We start from the raw sequence: 20,092 nt of genomic DNA on the forward strand, positions 1-20,092 counted from the left end.
TTATTTCTCTTTCTTTTATAATAATCATTATTTTTTTAACATTTTATCTAATTCAATTTATTATTATTATTATTTGTTTATTTTATTTCATTATTTTTATTTTTTTTAAACGTAATAATATTTTGTCCATTCAAATATTTTTTTCGAAAATTGTTAATTATGCTAGTCTCTTTGGGAACAGTTTTTTTTTTTTTCTTTTTAATACTAGCGCCTTCGGGGGTAGGATTCGCTGGTCTCCAGTTTATTAGAGACTGAATTTTCACCTGCTTGTACCCAGAATTGGGCTTCCTGGGTACGGGAAGTGCTGGCATCCACTGGTATTACATTTTCCCCAGTGGATGCGGGATTCTTTGTGGTATTCACTACTGTACGTGATTACAGGAGACTGCTGCACCCATAGGATTTTCTCTTTTTTTTTTTTGGGTGTTGGAAATATTACATTTAGTTTAGTGCGTGTATAGTTGGGCCCGCCTCCTCGTAGTGTGGACGAGTACTTGGAAGCAGCATTCCTGGTAGCAAAGCTGCCAGAAACAACTAAAAAAACCACAACAACACACACACACTACGCAAACAAAGCAGTACATTCATTTCTGGCCATTGTACAGAGTTCTGTATATCATCACAGAGAACCAATGCGGAGATGAACTAATGTTCACGGGCCACCTTACATAAGACACAACATATGTCCTCATATATAAGGCAATGGTCAGGCCACACCTAGAGTACTGCATATAGGTCTGGAAGCCTCATTTTATGAAGGATGTAGAGTTGTTAGAACGAGGACAGAGAAGGGCAACGAGACTGGTAAGGAGAACAAAGGGTTGCTCTTACGAAGAAAGGCTTAAGTTCTGCAAATTGCAGCTTCTGGAGATTAGACACCTGCGAGGCGATCTGATTGAGGTGTATAAGGCCTTGAATGTATTGAGCAGGCTCAATGCTGATGGGATTCTTCCTCTTGTTCAGATTACAAACCTGAGGGGCATAGATTCAAACTTAGGAAAGACAGTTGTAAGGGGCTCACATCTGGTGAGTATGGGCTTGGCACACCCAGGGTCTTGAGCTGGATATCATCATTCTTCTCTTTCTTGGTGATTCCCTTCTACTTCTCTCTCTCTCTCTCTCTCTCTCTCTCTCTCTCTCTCTCTCTCTCTCTCTCTCTCTCTCACTCAGGGTAATCCAATTTTTTTTTTTTTTTTTTTTTTGGCTAGTGCAGCATAAGCCTCAGGCTTCCTTGCACCATATGGCTAATAATAATAATAATAATAATAAAAAGATAGATGTGCGGATATTTGCCTTTAGCCAGCGAGTAGTTGACTGCTGGAACAAACTTCCGTTTGTCGTTGTAGAAGTTGATAGCTTAAATAAATTCAAGGCAGAAGTAGACAAACATTTGGAACGAATGGATCAGTGAAATGGGAAGGGTTTTTTTTTTTTTTTTTTTGGCTGATGTTGCCTTTTTTCGAATATGGTCCGAAAAAAGGCAACTAAAGTTTAATGCTTCTAAATGTAATATTATGCATTTCAGAGACAGAAATTCCTGTAAATCAGGGAGCGATGAGCAAAGGTGGTTCAAGAAGAAAAAGAATTAGGTGTTACGATTGCAACACCTGTTTACTGATATATTTACTATGAAGTGTAAATAAGCGGCTAGGAAAGCAGATGGCGTATACTGTCTATGATTTATATGACCTTTGCTATCAGGAAGAAGACGCGTTTTCTCCCTATACAAGACGATGGTTAGACCACATTTGGAACATTGTGTTGCAGTCGGGACTGCACCTAAAACAAGGTGAGGTATCCAGACCTTTCAAAGAAAGGGGATCAGATGAATGATGAATGCAAATCGATGTTCATATGAAGAACGGCTTAAAAGGTATGTAGTGCATAGTTTGACAACTAGACGTCTAAGACGTCTAATTGAGGTGTATCAGCTGTCGACGGGTTGAGTAAAATGAATATGGAAGGTCTGTTCTCCTTTGTAGATAAAACAAGAACCAGCGGGCACAAATACAAAATCTCAAGGAATAACAGGAGATTGGAACCATGAAGCTCATCTATGGACAGCGGGTTCTCGAACATTGAAATAAGCTTTCTCCCGTGTTGTCGCAGAAGCAGTGAGTCTGGTAAAGTTCAAGGTGGAATTGGATGGTTACCTTGTGGGAATAGGAATAGTATGAATATTCTGTTTTATTATTATTATTATTGTTGCTCTTATATTGTTTCTCCTTGATTGGGAGTTCCACCTCGTGACGGGTATTCCTACCAGGTACACAGGGTGGTTGTTGTTATGTCTGGTGTTACTGTTGGTTGAGGAACTCTCTGACTATTCTACAGGTGTTCAGGATTGGGACTGTCTGGAGTTCCTTGTTGGTGTTCGCTGGAAGACCTATTGCTGCTAGGCTGTTATGTAGGGTCTTTGGCACCATATCGGTGGTTGACACGATGATCGAGATGGTCGTTACTTGTTGCATATGCCACATCTCTTTAATCTCCTGTCTTAGATTCGTGTACGTCCTGATTTTTTCCTCATGCGCTTTCTGGAGGTTGCCAGGGTTGGGCACCGCTATGTCAATCAGATAGGTAGCCTTTTCCTACTTGTCCACAAGGGTTATGTCCGGTCTGTTGTGCGGGATTGTCTTATCCGTTATTATGGAGCGGATCGAGTTTAGCTTGTGGGTTGGGGTCTCTAGTACTGCCTGGGGTTCGTACTTGTAGTACAGTAAATTATTATTATTAATTTATTTATTTTTTAGCTAATGCAAAGAAGCCCCCTTCATTGTATAAATATAAAAACTCGTTATATTAACAATCCTAGGGAAATAGTATTCCATAATTTTCAGTTTCCAGCATTCTTAATTTAAAAAAAAAAAAAAAACTGAAGGAAACCTCTACTTACTTCTTCCCCCACGGCAAGGGTCCGTAGAAGAAGCATCACAGCTGGAAAATAAATAATAAATTGTTTAAATATTAAAATTTATAACTAATAATAATAATAATAATAACAAATAATAACACAAAATAAAAATAAAGCTGCTGACTTACAGTATATACAGAAAGTAAGAGTTATCATCATTTGGATCTACTCATATCATGATAATATTTTGGAAATAAGGCTTACGGCAAAATTACATGCCTGCACTTGTAAACAAAACGGTACTGACGGATGACATGAAAGCCGTATAAAGGGATGATTAGCACATTATTGCTGCCAGAATCGAATTCCATCATGTTGTCAACAATAAAGTCTGCTTTTATAACTATTCATGGAGATGGTTAGTTAGTTGTTGTAGGGTTTTAGGCGCATCAGAAACTTGTGCCATATGTGCTGTATAAATTATTTCTAGCTAAACTGCGAGTATTCTGTGGTCGATTTGCTATTTTCTGAACGAAAAATCAGAGTTTCCGGAAGAAAAGACTCAGTCACGCTGTGAAAATAAGTCAATAAAAATTCCTCGCGTCATTCGTGATGAAGTCAATAAACAGTTGGATGCAGGCAGCAACTTCGACATTTTTAACTTGACTTCAAGTTAAGGCTATTACGAAAACTGGGATTACTGGTAAGATTCTTCGATGGATCACATACTGCCTAAAAGATAAGAGAACGGAAGGTAGTTATAGCCTTCAGAAACGGACCAGCGTGAAGCGTGATCAATGAGGAGTCCTATCCTGTTTCTAATCTTCCTTAATAACATTGAGGAGAAAGTCCAGAAGCTGTCAAAGTTTCTAATGGAAAGGATGATTAATAGAAATCCCGGAAAATGGAAATCCAGGAATTAAAAGCGGTTCAGACTTACAAAAATTTAGAGTTTTGATAAAATCAGGTATGAATTTATTGTGCAGTGCTTAAACAGGCAGATAGAAAAAACATGGTATTTGTTTTATGGGACTTTTTTTAAAATGAGGAGGAGTGTGCCGTTGTCTTTAAGCTCCCGCATAGGAGGATAGTAAGACCGAATGCGGTATATTGTATTGAGGTTTTTTGAGGCTATGCCTAAACAAAGACAGAAATCCAGCGAGGGTTCAAAGAAGGGTGATCAATTTTCTTAAAAGCTTATGTTCATGTGAAAAATGGCTTAGAAGATGCTTGGCAGCTTGGTATCTAAAGTGAGACATGGCAGAGGAGGGTGTAAGGTCCTGAGAAACTCTTAGGGAGTGTCAGAAAACTAAATTTCATGAAGTTTAGTTTAGGGATGCATGTTGTTCATTGAAATAATCGGCCGAGGCGTGAAGTTTACCAAAGGTCATGGAGGAATTAAATGGTGACTTTTTGACGGAAAAAGTATGAATAATTATATATATATTATATTATTTTTGGCAAATACAGAAAATGTCCGTTTTCTTGCATTTGACCATTCTACCAACAAGTTCGCAAGATATTTCATGTTTTAGTTTTTCACTTACGTCGACTTTGGTCTATATATTCATGTTAGTTTGAGTGCTGATTGAAAATTTATGCAGTCAGGAGCTTTCTAGTCTTACTGAATTGGTCAGTTTCCAACAGTTTCTAGATTAATGTATCCTCACCAGCTCTACATGTCAGATGGATATATGAAGAAAACCGCTCAGACAGGCCAATCAGTAGAAGTTATAAGTGCATGAGCCAACTTTGTTACATATAAACTCGTAGTCTTTTTATAGTTTTTGTAATTACAGTAGAACGTGCTTTCAAATTCAACAGGTAGCTTTACTATTAGTATTAGTATTGTCAAATGATGCAAGGAAGCAAGCTTATATACAGTATCAGCCAAAAAAATTTAATAAATAAAAATAAACAAACGAAACACTTCATACATCACCTGTCCATTCCCTCTAATAAACTGCTTAACTCCTCCTTAAATTTATTCCAACTACCCACTCCCACAACACCAGATGGAAGTTTGTCTCAACAATTAACTACCCTCTGGTTGAAAGCAAATTTACTCACGTCTATCCTACAACCATCTTTCCTAAGTTTAATTTTATGTCTCCTCATGTGTATCATCCGAGAAAGAGTAAGGATGCCATCTGCATTTAATTTATTAGCATTAAAAGCTTTTTAAATTGATATTTAAAGCATATTGCAATTAGGTGTCCTCGCAGATGTTTAGTCCAGACACTGCAATTTGCAAAATTGAAGCCATTTTTGTTAAGAGTACTCTTTTGTTCCCCTCACTAATCTCATTGCTATTCTCTGCACCAGTCCAAACAGATTCACATTTTTCTTGAAATGAGGTTTCCAGACTTGTCTGGAAACCTCAATTCAAGATGTCTTATTATCACTGCCTTATACAGAAGAATAATTACCTCCTTATCCCTCCTGTCAAAATCTCTGTATATCAGTGACAAAACTCCATGACTTTCTCAGCAGCCAGTCTGCACTGTTCAGAGAGTTTCATCCCCCTAGTTCTTTTTCGTTCTCTACTATCCTAATTGTTGCCACACAGTTGGTACATTAATTTGGGATTACTGCTGCCCAGGTGTAGTACCTTGGCAATTGAAGTTTAACATTGACAAATGCAAGGTACTGCATTTGTCAATGTTAAACTTCAACTGCCACTTCTGAGACCATCTGCCAAATTTTTCTAGACCTTGTTGCAGTAGCATACTTTGATTGTTATTTTGTGTGCAGTGAATACACAATTATATCTCACAGGCAGTCTACATAAAAGAACGTGAACTTTATTTTGTCTGAAAATTGTGTGATCATAACAAGTATAAAAAAAATTGCTATTAGTGACCGCCAAGCATGCGCTCATAACCATAAGTGTATTATGTCTATGAATTAACCGGCCGATTTTCATGTTACTGGGACTGAAAAATCCGCAATAACTCATGGGGAACCCTACTCTCTCTCTCTCTCTCTCTCTATCCAAGATTGGCTTCTAAAGACTCGAACAAGGACTTCAGAAATTCTTCTGGTCGTTGGTGGAAATCGAACTCAGATCTCTCCAAACGAGTGGCAGACGCCAATGTATTGTGTCGACTGGCTGCCAGGTAGGGCCACTCAAGTCCAAATTTATAAGCCCATGTTTACTAATATGCCCATAAATTGCTTGTGTTCTCTGGTCGATTTGTCTGGATGAGCAACGCGAGTTTCCGGGGCGGGAGGAACCTTTCTGTCCATGCCCGAGACAAACTTAATCAGCCAAGGAGTGAAAAAAGCCGATAAAAGTTCCTCGTGCCATCAACGGGGTTCGATCCTGAGTCTCTTTCATCCTGTGGGGAGACAACTAGGTTCTAACCACTGTGCTACCGCGCAGACATAGATGCTGCACTAAGTGTGCTTCTCGCCTCTGAGGCTGGTTAAAAAATACTGTAAATGTTTAAGTATCACTGCCATTCACTGGTCCCATGGTGAAGGGAGCTAGACAATCATGTCAACGATTGCTATTTTTTTTTTTTCGTAATTCAAACTGAATGACGAAATGGAAAGACAAAAAAATAATAATAAGTGCCCACATATCAACCGTTAGACCAGTTACTCACAGTGACGAACTTCTGTGCCAATATTGATCGAATGGATCATTAGAAAAACACAAATTATCAACTTCCACAACGACAGATGGAAGTTTGTTCCAGCAATCAACCACTCGCTGGCTAAAGGAAAATTTCCGCACATCTATTTTGCAACTGTTTCTCAATTTGAATTTATGCCCCCTTTCAGCTTGCTCAAACCATTCAAGGCCTTAACACCTCAATCAGATCACCTCGCAGGTCTGGTCTCCAGACACTGCAATTTGCAGAACTTAAGTCTTCCTTGGTAAGAACTTAAGTCTTTCTTAAGTCTTCCTTTGTTCCCCTCGCCCTCCAGCAGCTCTACTACTTTACTATTTAATGAGTAATTTTTTAAAAGTTATGGATAGGAATGGAGATGACTTTCAATATTTAAAACTAAAGTTTCCACGCGTTAGTGTTAATTCCTTTGGAACCAGACGATTGTACCATTGGAAGAAGAGAGAGAGAGAGAGAGAGAGAGAGAGAGAGAGAGAGAGAGAGAGAGAGAGAGAGAGAGAGAGAGAGAGAGAGAGACTAACTGATATCTGCAAAAATAATTATTTATTTAAATCGTATTTATTGATCTGAATAACGTAAGATTATGAATTAAATATAACGAAAGATTTAAAAAATAATCTCTCTAAATCGCATAATTTAAATTAATAAAACACCATAATATAAAATAAATATTTGTTTAAAAGATGTATAAATTATAGAACCTTGAACCTTAAAATGTTTAATAGGTTCATTAGAATCGATGAAAGGATCTAAATGTAATTTATCTATTAAGGTTCACCGAAATTGTTTGGGCTGTTAATTATAAATAATTTAATGTGCTTTAATGTTAACATTACTTTGGTTTGTCGGATAATTTTGTCTATAACCTATTGAGAAATAGTACATGGTCTGTTTTAAAACATTGTGGATTTGTACGTTACTTTTCTGCATAACGGTGATTAAAACTTATAATAAACTTTATTGAAGACACTTGCAGTAAAACCTATTAGAGGCCCAAGGGCTAAAAGCTAAAGTATATACCCTACTTATAACCAGACCGATAAATTGGCTTAAGGAATTGAAATGATAGCGTTGAATAGTCGGTAAACACACTGACAGAATTCTACAAAAACCCCTGGAGTGATACTGCATATTTTTTTCTAAACTTAATGAATTCTTTTTGATGAGATGAACTGGGTCACATTAAATCCTCTTAAATCCACAAGAAAAAAAGACTTCGGAATACGACTATTACATACGAACTCTATGATCGGCAGACGAAGGTAACTAAAAGAATTATGCACAAAATCAAAGCTCCATAGGGTGACTATGAAGAGTACATCAGTAGTAGGGTTTTAAGAGCATCACCAACTAAAGTCATATTGCTTTATCTGTAAATTACGTGCGTTCTGTGGTCAATTTTCTATTTGCTGGACGAAAAACCCGAGTTTCGGGGAGAAAAAATCATGTTACCCTCGTCTGAGACCGACTAACTCAACCACGTTGTGAAAAAGCTCCATAAAAATTCCTCACATCATCGACGGGATCGAACTCGGGTCTTTTTCACCTGGTGTGGGGAGGATGACGATTCTACCAACTGTGTTACCCACGAAGTGTAAATAGTAATATTGGATCATTATAATTGTAACTCAGCGATACTGTACTAGTGGCTTTTCTCTGAATAGTTGTCATGAAGGATAACCTTATAAAGATCATTCTTGCTACTCTTTAAAGACGAAGATCATATCTTAATTAATGACGTTGCTATATTTTCTACTTTCTATCTTTAAAAAAACAAACATATTACGTGGAAATACGTAAACAGAACTTGCATGGATGATGTTCCGTAGTTTAACCCATTTGAGACACTCCCGGTGTTTTCAAAGTTTTCCTCCGAGAGAGAAACAACATTTGCACAGATATATCAAAAAAACAGATTATCTGATTTTGATATATATATATCCTTCAAGGTAACCCAGGTTTCTTATAAAATACTTGGTAGGATTAGTGTGGTTCCCGAGTATAGAGAAGTTCACCATTAATTAAACGTATCGTCAAATATCACTCATGACTGAATTTAAATTTTTTTACGATTTGCATAAAATCTGTTTTACGTAAATTATAACAACACTACTATTACAAAACTGACTGAGAGAAATTAAAATTTTTCGTCAAATAGTAGCTTATAGTCTGCAGTCTATTGCAAAACAAACAGTAGAGATCGGTGCTGTTGTGAACATAGCCATAGAAAGACATTTTGATTTTTCATCCAGCAATGCTAGAGAAATTTCGTGATAACACCCTATCCGATAGTTGGCAAAGTGAAAAAAGATATGGCATCCTTTCTTCAAAATTATATCATTACAAGCATGTCAACAGTCCACAGGATGTACTGTGAGCAAACATTATAATGAACTGATTTATTCCCTGGACATGGTCTGAACCGAATAATTAATATAAGATATTTCACCAATAAAACGAAATTGGGATAAATAAAATGCTTACCAATAGTAATTCTCCATCTCCCCATAATGACTACTGCCAGTGCTTTATCTTCTTTTTGTCACATATAACCCATGGCCTACAAAACAGACAGGAAAAAAAAAAGGTTATTGTAGTAATCACGTGAGATATTTCACTACAATAGATTACAAGATCAAGATGCGTTACACAAGGTGCTCGCATCAGGATGGACTTGTAGTTATCATTATATAAAATGCTTGCATAACTCAAAATAATAAGGGAAAACAATGCCCAATTTCATATCTACTTAAATTATTGTACCGGTATGAGAAATTCCTGGGAAATGTGTGAGTGGCTTCGGTACGATTCGGTACTTGTTTCGCCACTCCTTATATAAGGAATGAGTTCAATTGCAGACAGCAATCAGAGGTCATCACATTCCTTCTGAAGTGGAATTGGATTCTGAAATTAAAAACCAAGGTAAGATTGCCGGTTTTAAAAATGGCTCTGATAAATTGAAACCATAGGCGTAACAATTTTTGTTGATAGTTTAAATAACCCATATCATTTCTATCCATTTTAGAATCTTATCTATCCCATATAAATACATCCATAATTCCACTATTAGTAGTTAGGAAAAAGCACAACCTCCGAACCTGAGATAGGAAGGTTTTATTCTTTCTCACTGGATGCTTACTTTAACCAAAAACAGCAAACAAAGATCATTAAAAGGAGCATGCGGTGGAATCTAAAAAGGAACAATAAGTTTTAGTAATTCTGAAACTCTTATTGTGGTTGATGTGCATGGTCGCATTCTACTAAAGTACTGAATGATATTAAAATAACGATTGCTGATAAAAAAAAATTGACAAAAGAAAGAATACAGTAAAGTCCCGTTACAATGAACTTCTTGGAGACTCAAAATCATTTCGTTCTAAAGAATATCGCTGAAAATTATTTCAAAATAATCATCATTTGAAGAAATGGATTGAATGCACCTTTCTAAAACGGTGCTGTAAAAGCCCCAAAATCAAAAAATCCTGGGATTTACCAATTCATTATGGTAAAAGTCCGAAATTGTGAATTTTATTAAAGCAACTTGGTAAAAATCCGAATCTTTTCCATTATTTGACTGAAGTAGTGTATATTAATCCAGAAAAAGCAATACATTTCAGTCTGATAATCGCATTTGAAAATTCTTTTTCATTATTATGAAAAATAATTTCGTCCTATCTTAAAATAAAACAAATAATGCAGTATTAATTCGCCACTAAAGATAATTTTATTTCGATTAGTTAACTTTCAATAAGCGTTTTAAAAAATAAATATAATTTGGATAATTAAGCTTATTTTACTGTCTTGACAATAAATATCAAACATCTTTAATAAAATCTTTATAAGATCACGGAAGAGCATTTATTATTTCATTATATGCCAAATTAGCAAGGAACGAAATCTTCGGACTGGGAGGGTTGATTTATGTGAAAAGCCACTGAATGTATCTTTGTCATATGATATTTTTACGTAGCCCAGTAAGACCTGGCTAATGAAAAAAAAAGAAAGAAAAGGAAAGATTTGTAGCTTCAAATTATCTCTTGTAATGTCTTGATTTATCATTCTGTATTTTAAAATTCGTACCGAGAAGATATTGTGGATCGGAATGTCAGCAACAGTCTGCAGTGTCCGTATTTACGAGTATTCGATACATATTTATTCTCAAATAAATTTATGTCTGCTCTGTTCAAGAAAGATGGCACACAGCAAATTCTTCTTAAGGTTATCGTAAATTTCGTGTGTATTTAGTAAATGTGTCACTTCATTCAAGGTTATGAAACTTCAAGGCCATCTGTTTATCTTATAAGGAAGTGTTGACACGCTGGTGGGACGCGTTTACAAATCATGAAAGACAAGCACATACCACGTTTCATTGAGAATGAATATCATTCACTCTTGTTCAGATGTCCTTTATGATTTTTTTTTGTTTGATTTTTGTTACTACAAGGAGTTCAGAAACACCCACTTTCAATTGCAGTGCCTTTGGGAAACAACGGAGTTTTCATTCACTTTAAGATATATAAAACAATTATTTTTTAATAATTCGACATCTCACCCTCGGTCAGCTACTGTACCATAAAAAAAAAACAATTGGGAAAGGCAGTGCCTTAAGCTAAACAAGCCATAGCACAGGACTTTGCTGTCCGAGGGGATGCCATTTCCTTTTGTGAGGATAAAAATCTATAACGACACATTTTTGGATCTGTTCACATGCTCTGGCTTAAGGCCTCTTCTGTCTAAATCCGCTCCAACATAAAGGAATATAGAGGCTGATAAATGGAAGGAAACTACAATGGATGAACAGCGTAGAATTAGCACAAGACAGCTAAGGGGGGCCATGATAGGATCGGTCCAAAGGGTATGTGTGCAGCACCAACTGAAAAAGGCTCCATTTCTAACAAAGGATGCCTCTTCACAGTTAGGACACGAAAGACTCAGCAGTCTCAACATTAATTCTTGCACCCGAACTGCCCGAAATCTAAAACCAGGTAATGTGGCATCGATTCCCTATCTCTAAATTGTGTGCGTTCGGGTTCTCTGGATGAAAAACCTGAGTTTCTTAAAGACAAATCATGACCTGATTGATTTATGAGTATGGGTGGGAACTGGACAGAGGAAAAATGTTTCACTTAGCTGTTCTTGTTATTTGATGGGTAGTGATAAAAAAAATATATGGAAAGACACTTATATTTGGGATTAGAGGCGGTGTTTAATAATCTCGGTGCCTGGTGCAGTTGCAGTTTTAATGACAGGCTTGACAGGTTTATTGATGTTTCAGTACTGGAGCAAGTATGTGTGCTATTCGTTCAAACACGAACTAGGTGAAAGCATTATTGAGTACAAGGAAGGAATGAGACGCCATGGTTTTATTATTTTTTTTTTCACGTTGATATTTGAATATCATTTTGTTTACGCTTATATCACGACCGACACACGCATATACAACTTTACAGGCACTTCTTAAATGAGAAATAATCCTTTAATTTTATAATTCAATCCACGCTTAGGTTTTACTAACAACACTCCAGGGAACCCGAGAAGGTGAGGCGAATGAACATAATTTACGTTGACTTTTCCTTCCTTAATCCAAATTTTGGTTTATGGTTTCTGTAATGAGCTCGTAACGGTCAAATATTTCTATTTATGGAAGCAAACATTTGTTTAACCCGAAAGGCATTTTTTATTTGGAATTAACAGAAAGAATCAAATTGAATTCGATATCTTTCTTATTATCGTTTTCCTATGATCTTAGAATCCATTAAATATATTTGTAATTTCGAATATTTAGGATAAGTTCCAAATATTTAGAATAAGTTCCAAACATATGAATCCCATAAAAACTCTTTGTCGGCACGCTCTGATAATTGTAAGAAGGAAAGATTTTTGGATTTTTTTTCATAGTCAAGCGAACACCGAAGACTTACTTTCAATATAGTGAATTCACGTTGGCCTTCGAATACCAGAAAGAGTACCTCGATTAATAAATAGGTGTGAACTTTCTAAAGAGAACAAAGTCCCAATTTTTCAGATTAGCCTTAGCCCGTAAGGCTATTCTGTAAATAGAAAGATTTCTAAGGGCCTTCCACCCGATCAAAAGGAGGAAGATAAATGTGTTTTAGAAGTTTATTTCAGCGACTTAGCTGTCATTTAATTAAGATGGTCTTTGTTTATTTAGCTAAAAATTCAATGCACGTTGTCTTTGCAACAAGTTAAGCCCAATGCATTCTCATACACTATGCAGCCTACGTTACATTTAACAAAACCTAAGCTTTTTTTGTTTATTTTTTTATGGTGGCTAAAGCTATAACTTAATGACTTCCTTCAGGAGCTTCGACTGTCTTTGCATACAGATCTACTGCCGTTAACTATTCAAGGCCGAGATGAAAGCTTTTTTCAGATCTTAATGGATCTGTTGAGAATCTTAAGTCATTAGGAGCTTGGAATAGAAACACAAACGAGTAGGTTCTATTTATTACGCAAAAATTGCCAAGATCATACCATCTGAAACACCGTACACTTCGAATAGACAGGACAATGCCATGATATCCCTTTTTAAAGAAAATCTAGAGACAACGTGAATAAAACTTCGGTGCTAGGCGATCACCTAACCAAGTCCACTAATGGACCTACTCTGTGACTTGCATTCTTAAAAGGTGATTCTTCAAGTTGAATAGAGTATCATTATTATTTTTCTTTTCACTTGTTTGTCATTGGAAATAGCTGTGAGTTGAATGAATTTTTCAAACTGTATGCTGCTTGAAGAATTCCTTCAACCCACTGATAAGACTGTTCCACTGTTTGTATTTATACGTGGGAGCCTGTGATAATGCAAATACAAGTTTAAGCGAATCAATTCACCACTGGATTGCATTAAATTAAACTGAGGGACGAGACAGAAATACTCATACAGTATTAACTATACCATATATAATAACCAAATGAAATTTGAATAAACTTTATTTTTAGTGAAGTATGTTGCCTAGAAAAGAGGAATCTGGCTTGCAGCAACTTTGAAAGTTACTTTAAATTGTAATAAAACATGACACATCACAGGATGAAGTTAAAAAAATTAAAATTTTTCGTATTATAAATCTATATTAATGCATAAATATAGGTGTAGAAAGTGTATACAGTAAACTCTTTAAAATTTGGTACCTTCGGGGATTGGAGGTGTCAGACTGGGGTATAGTGGTAGAATAGTTTTGGAGAAATTTTTTAATGAATAAGCACAAACAACTGAACTTATTTACATCTGTAGACATTTATAATGAATACAAGTTAGCGCTAGTGATTATAAATGTAAATAACAGTTCAATTTTGACAAACAAAGTCATACATTACACTTTTTAAACATAATCACCAGACAAAACGACAATTTCTGCCAGATCTCAATTCGTTTACGCAGGCCAGTTTTGCAGAAATCACCTTTCATCAGCAGCAAAATCTTTTCCACAAAGAAAAGACTTCATGGCAAGAAAGAGGAAGAAATCCGAGGGTGCAAGGTCGGGGGAATAAGCAGGATGCGGTAATATTTCAAATCCACAATTGTGGGCATATCTTACTGCAGCATGCGAAGAATGCGCAGAAATTATCGTGGAGTAGGTCTGTTTGACACCTTTTCACAGCTTTCCTCGTATTTTTTTCTGGAATATGATTAACCGTATTCAAGAGGACAGGAATACGGTTAATAGCAGCACTTAGCTTCATGAGGTTGGAATAATGTCTAGCTTCGGGATCATAATGATGGATCCAAGTTTCATCCACGGTGACGAGCAGCGAAAAAAACTCCTCTTGCTTTTCCTCGCACATCGACAACATTTCATGTGCATATCGTGCCCTTTCCTTCTTCTGGTAAGAGGGCAGAAGTATCGGGGACCCATCTAGCAGATACTTTCCTCAACAACTGTTGATGAATGATATTCTCCACAGAGCCTATACTAATTTGGAGCTCTGCAGCTAGTTCTTTAACGCTAATACGGCCGTCTTCCAGGATTAATGCCTCAATTTTTGTAACGCTCTTCTTTTAGAGCTGTTGCTGGACGTCCTGGGATTTCTTCAACAATCACTGAGGCTCTTCCACATTTCAATTGTTTATTTCAATGTGTAACAACACTGAAACCTGAGTAGTCTTCTCCATAAACAGCGACCATTTCTTCGCGGATTTTTTTGGGTGTTTTCCCTTGCAGAAAGAGGAAAGAAATCACTGATCTGTATTCCATTTTATCCATTGTGAGAGTTCACTTCATTTAGCGCTGCAAACAAACAAAAAAAAAAAAAATGAATTGTCAGATCAATCAAAATTCGTGTGGTTGCTATAGAAATTTCAAGATATTAAACAAATAAAATTTCATCTTTCGATCGCAGCTATTTCTGAGTGAATACAAATGTGTTTTGAATCCTTCCCCCCTCGTAAAATGAACACTATTCTCTAGTGAAATATCAGAGAGAATATGAAGGAATGCACTTCAGAGAAAAATACTTTCGCATTGGAGAATAGAGAAAAAATTATCCTTCTTAAGGAATAATTCTAACGAGGCATGTACAGTCTTCATCAAATTACAAGAAAGTGACTACAGTCACTTTCTTGTAATTACTAACAAAGGTCGCTATATTCCTTGTTATTATAACTCATAATGCATTAGATTAGCTGTATAAACTACAGTAATTATAATGGTGAAAAAAATCTTGATTGTGTGGAATCAAGATTTTTCTTCATTCCACACAATTGTGAAATCAAGTGGAATTTGTGAGTGTCAGTAAGTCGCTGCTTATGGAAAAGATTAACATTTAATATTAAGATTTAAAGCAGCATTTTTGAAAGTTTCTTACAGCTGTACCCACTCTCTCTTCGGTCTCAGGTTTCTTAAGCGAAGCCAAATGGGTTACTAAGACGTTCTTTTAGCGGATGGTGCGCATCATGTCACCAAAAGAACATTTCATCACTATTCTTCAAATTGGTCAGTGGCTAACACAAGCGATGTATGATCAGCCACATAGCTATTATTTTCAAGAGCAGTTCGAGCTAATTTAGAAAGCTTATTGAATAAGTGATAACGCAAAAATAGAAAAATGTAACATTTTCTGCATGGATTCTTAAAGACAATGCGATCGTTACTTTCTGAATATTTCCGATTGTAAAATAACAATTTTTTTTAATATGCCGGATTTTAAAGAATTCCACTTTGTAAAATGTCGAATTTTATTAGTTTTCCGTATTTAAATATTAAATAATATGTATATTTGCCTCAGATCATACACACAATGCAGTCTGATAATTGGATAAAGAAAGTGTATATGATTTTAACAGAATTTTAGATTAATTAGTTTTATATTTTGGGTTGAATAAAAATCATTCAATTAATATGAAATTTTACGTCGTTTTTTATATAAAAAAAAACGATTATGATTTAAAATATCTGTTCTCTACTGTCGGAAGAATTGTACATGAAATAAAGAACCAGATATTACTAATCCAACCAATTTTTACATAAGCACTCCAATTCTTCTGACTTCGAACAAAAAAAGTTAATATGAACAAGCTAGAGTTGTTGTGTGATTTTAGGAGCATCAGCGACTAAGGCCATATTGCTCCGTGTATATTGTCTGTAAATTGTGTGTTCTGAGGTCGATTTTCTGTTTGCTGCAGAAAAAACCCCGAGTTTTAGAGATAAAAATCCATGCCACCCTCGTCTGAGACCAAATCACTCAGCCAAATTGTGAAAAAGGTCCATAAAAATTCCTCACGTCATCGACTGCACTCAAAAAACAATTCTTTAAATTGCAGATTCATTGCAGTCATTGTCGAAACTTTCCGAAGAAGCATTCCTTACCAAAATCATCAAATTAACTTCTTCCTTTCATCAATGAGAAAAAAACATCCTGTGTACGTCTACGACCACTAGCTGGATGTTCTTTGGTAAAATGCTTCCAACTCCAACAGTTACTAATGCCAAATATGTTTGGCAATTGCAAATATGTTTAGCGGCTGATGTGGTTTTTTGATCCAGAAAACCAACCACAGAGTATTCAAATTACTGACAAAATACACTGGCGCCGCTTCATGGCCGTTCTTTGCTTCAGCGTAAGACTAAAACAGCTCGAATCCAGACTAATGCATCATGATTCTCTTTATAGGTCCACTCCAGTCTTTTCCAGAAGATATCAATAACGAATAATGATATACAGGTATTTATATTTGGGGGAATAAACTTTAATTTCTCTGTCTCCTTGAGTAGAACTAGCCCAGTCGTAATTCGCAATGTATCTTTTCCTCTTCGAAAATCATCAGCTCAGCAGGAACACTAGTTTCACACTCAGCCCTGTATTTTTTCTGAGACGCTCAATAAGAAACCCTTCTTCCCGAAGCATCAGAGAAGTGAGGGAAGATAACCATTACACCCAATTCCTAATTGCCTCGCTTGACTCGTATCTGATGTTTAAGTTCTGCTAGCGACAACAGAACAATCTACAGCTCCACCTGAGTTCAACTACCTCTTCGACGTTTTAAAAATTTCGTTTAAATGTCCGGAGTTCTTTTTTTTTTTGTTGTTGTTGTTTGGCGTCTTCAGCGAAATGTAGCGCTAGAGTTAGTGACTCTTAATAACGGAGTTGAGATACGAAAGTCAGATAAGCCAGCTCCTCAACGTGACCACAGTGGAATCTTTTAAGAATTTCAATACGTACAAGTAATGCCTAGGTGTTATCTTTGGCTTAAATCTCTTAACTGGTCTTAGGAAAAAAAAAAAAAAAAAAAAGGGCTGATCATCTTAATCAGCCTGTAATCAGCATGAGTCCAAAACGTGTTACAAGTAAAAGTGGTTTTAGCTACCCTCTCCAAGGACCGTTGAGTTTTTTCTGAACATTTTCTTTTGTAGTTTAATGATTTTAGGTCTTTATTTCGACTTTACGTTATTTGGATGAGGGCTTCTCACTGTTTTTATTAAATTGAGCTTAGTAAAAGATAATAAAATGAAATAAGAAAACTCAGATTACAAATTAAGGATATAAATAAAATTTAGATTTTAACTTAAACTTAATTTCCCAGAAAATGGATGATTTACCAATCAAATTTTCACGTTTTGGTCCCTCGTGGTTAGCACAGTTGATAGATTCGCTGTCCACCCCACCGCGTGGAAAAGAGCTGAGTTCGAGACCCGTCAATGACGGGAGGAATTTTTATGCACCTTTTTCATAATGTGGCTGAAGCGAGAGTGGCATAGTTTTTTCTCCCGGAAACCTAGTTTTTTCGTACAACGAAACAGAAATTCGATCTCAGAGCACACGCAATTTACAGACAGTATACAAGGAGCAACATGGCCTTAAAACAACATATATTTCGCGTTTTGGATAAAACGTATCAGATTTGATGATTTCTCCTCCAAAATCTTTTCAATTTTTAAAAAAATATATATATAATTTTTAGATGTTTTGGGACATCTATTTCCAAAATAAAATAAGAAAATACAATATAGTAGGATGGAAATTATTCTGTCATGGATAAGTCGAAACATCTATTATCGGAACTAACCGAGGAACTGTCAGACAAAATGGTACTGGTATTCGATGACCACAACTGACTAATTCTCTCCATATCTCCCTTCTCCACTGGCCTTCGTACCATATTAACATCTAATCTTTTTGATTTTGCCTTCTTTTTATCTTAAGTGGCATCTTTCTGACCGGTCATTTTAAGTTCTCGTTTTCGAATAGGCTGAAAACACTCTTCTTGTTTTTGAAAAACTCTTTCAGCGCGTTGATTGTGTGCTTTTGTTTTGATTGGCCCTCACTGTAAAATTTCAATCTACAGTGCTCTTAATCTTGTCTATTCATTGTTAAGTTTAAGTATTTTCAGTGTGGTCTAAATACAACCTCAGTATTCCAGCCTATGGATCAATATGTGACAAAATCTTTTAAAGCTCATTCTGGCTGTTATAACTGACAAGACCGACCACGAACAGCTGAGTGTGCAGTAATATTGGCGAGCCTTTAATATAAAAGATGCTTTAAAATCCAATGATGCTGCATGGAGTGAAGACTCACGTAACTGTATTCAAAGTTCGTGGCATAAGTTATGTCCAGATCTTAGCGACTCCTTCAAAGACTGATACCGATGAAGATTATGCACAAACTAAAGACAAATGCGTGAAACTCGCTAAAAATATAGAGTTCAATGAAGTGGAGGCAACTGATGTCGATGATTTAATTGATTCGCATCATCAAGACGTGTCAAATGAAGATCTGTTTGCACTGGAGCAGAGTCGAATCCAAGAGGAGGAGGAGGCAGCAGCGAGAAAAATCCCAGAGGTTAAAGAAGAACGGAAACTGAGAGTGAAAGGAATACCGAAAGCATTAAATTTGTAAAGTTTCAACATAAATAAACGAGGCCCCTTAAACTCTTTGCATTCAGGCCCCAAGTACCTTTGCATGTCTCTGACTGGAGGAATTGCTAAAAGCCTTTTCGATCAGAGCTGTAGTTAGCCGAGCTCAGGCAGGAGTAGGCCTTCTGTCTGAGCAGAAAGAGTTTGCCCATGAGTTTTTCAGTGCCCGCAACATGCAAATCTTCCCGAGAACACACACTTGTATAGACGTAATAACACAATATGGACAATTTGGTTTAAGTCACAGATGTGTTTAAAATACAACAGCTTGTCACATGCGACAAGTAGTACCATTTATCTTATGATAACTTCCCCATACTATCATTTTCAGATCGGTAAGTTAGAGCATGGCGAACCAAAATACAAGGACAGGAATGAATACAGGAACAGATACCTAGACAAACTTACTTTTTAATATAATTATGAAAGTTGTTGCAAACTTACCTGTTTGAAATCCACAGGTAAAAAATTTACAGGCTTACATATAACTTGGTTACAATTAACGCAGTCTCTCCGACAACCTCGATTAAAGAGACCTTTAAAAATTCCAACAATCTCCAATGAGATCTGAACTCATATCTATCTAAACTAGTAGCATGTGGGGAATCCACTTTTCTGTCATGAAGAACTCAGGCACCAGGGTGTGCACGTGTCTAAATGAAAAATGCAGGAACTATGCGAAAATGGATCACTTTAAATCAATTATAGGACTTATAAATTTAGTTCTGGATTTATCACATTTTGGATAAACCGAAATAAATAATTTCAGGATATTTAAGATATTTAATCTGAACACCCAATCATCTCCAGCTTTATGAAATCCCATTTTAGATCGGGCATATTTCTGAGCATTTAAGTTAAATTGGATACAAGACGTTGCCTTCCAAAACGAGCTCTTGCTGAAAAGTTTCCTGTATTTATCAGCAGCTTATTCATCCACTGGAGAAAGATTAAAATTCTTTTAGAAGAGGTATCAGGCAGCAAGTATTGGGCTATTAGTACCAACATTTTACCTGCCGAAGCAACTTCCTTAAGGACAAATTATTAAAAAAAAAATCTCTCGCAACTGGTCGAGTGTTTTTAATCACTCTTTCTCAGATTTGAATCCCGACAAGAGGAGAGTTACTGTTATGGATTTGTTTCACATCGCAGCCAGCTTATTCAGTCTTGGGTGAGGGCTACATTTACTCGATAAGACGAGTATTAGTGTTGACAACATATTCTTC

The 20,092-nt window shown here is 36.1% G+C and overlaps 1 protein-coding gene across 4 annotated transcripts in view; it reads right to left on the bottom strand.

Annotated features, from left to right (window-relative positions):
* The window catches only part of LOC150090172 (uncharacterized), a 66,449-nt gene that overhangs the window by 13,516 nt on the left and 32,841 nt on the right, over positions 1–20,092 (bottom strand). For 2 of the 4 annotated variants that reach the window (XM_090389766.1, XM_090389767.1), the window contains exons 2-4: positions 9,256–9,396; positions 8,977–9,052; positions 2,897–2,937 (exon numbers count right to left, since the gene is read on the bottom strand). In XM_090389766.1, the coding sequence (XP_090245892.1) occupies positions 2,897–2,937; positions 8,977–9,001 (66 nt within the window). In that variant the 5' untranslated portion in view covers positions 9,002–9,052; positions 9,256–9,396. The remainder of the gene's footprint in view (positions 1–2,896; positions 2,938–8,976; positions 9,053–9,255; positions 9,397–20,092) is intronic. The other 2 variants (XM_090389764.1, XM_090389765.1) reach the window with 1 other exon arrangement.

The sequence above is a fragment of the Mastigoproctus giganteus genome, chromosome 2 (genome assembly GCF_048544385.1).
Source record: "Mastigoproctus giganteus isolate SK-2022 chromosome 2, ASM4854438v1, whole genome shotgun sequence".
In the NCBI taxonomy this organism is placed as follows: Eukaryota; Metazoa; Arthropoda; class Arachnida; order Uropygi; family Thelyphonidae; genus Mastigoproctus; species Mastigoproctus giganteus.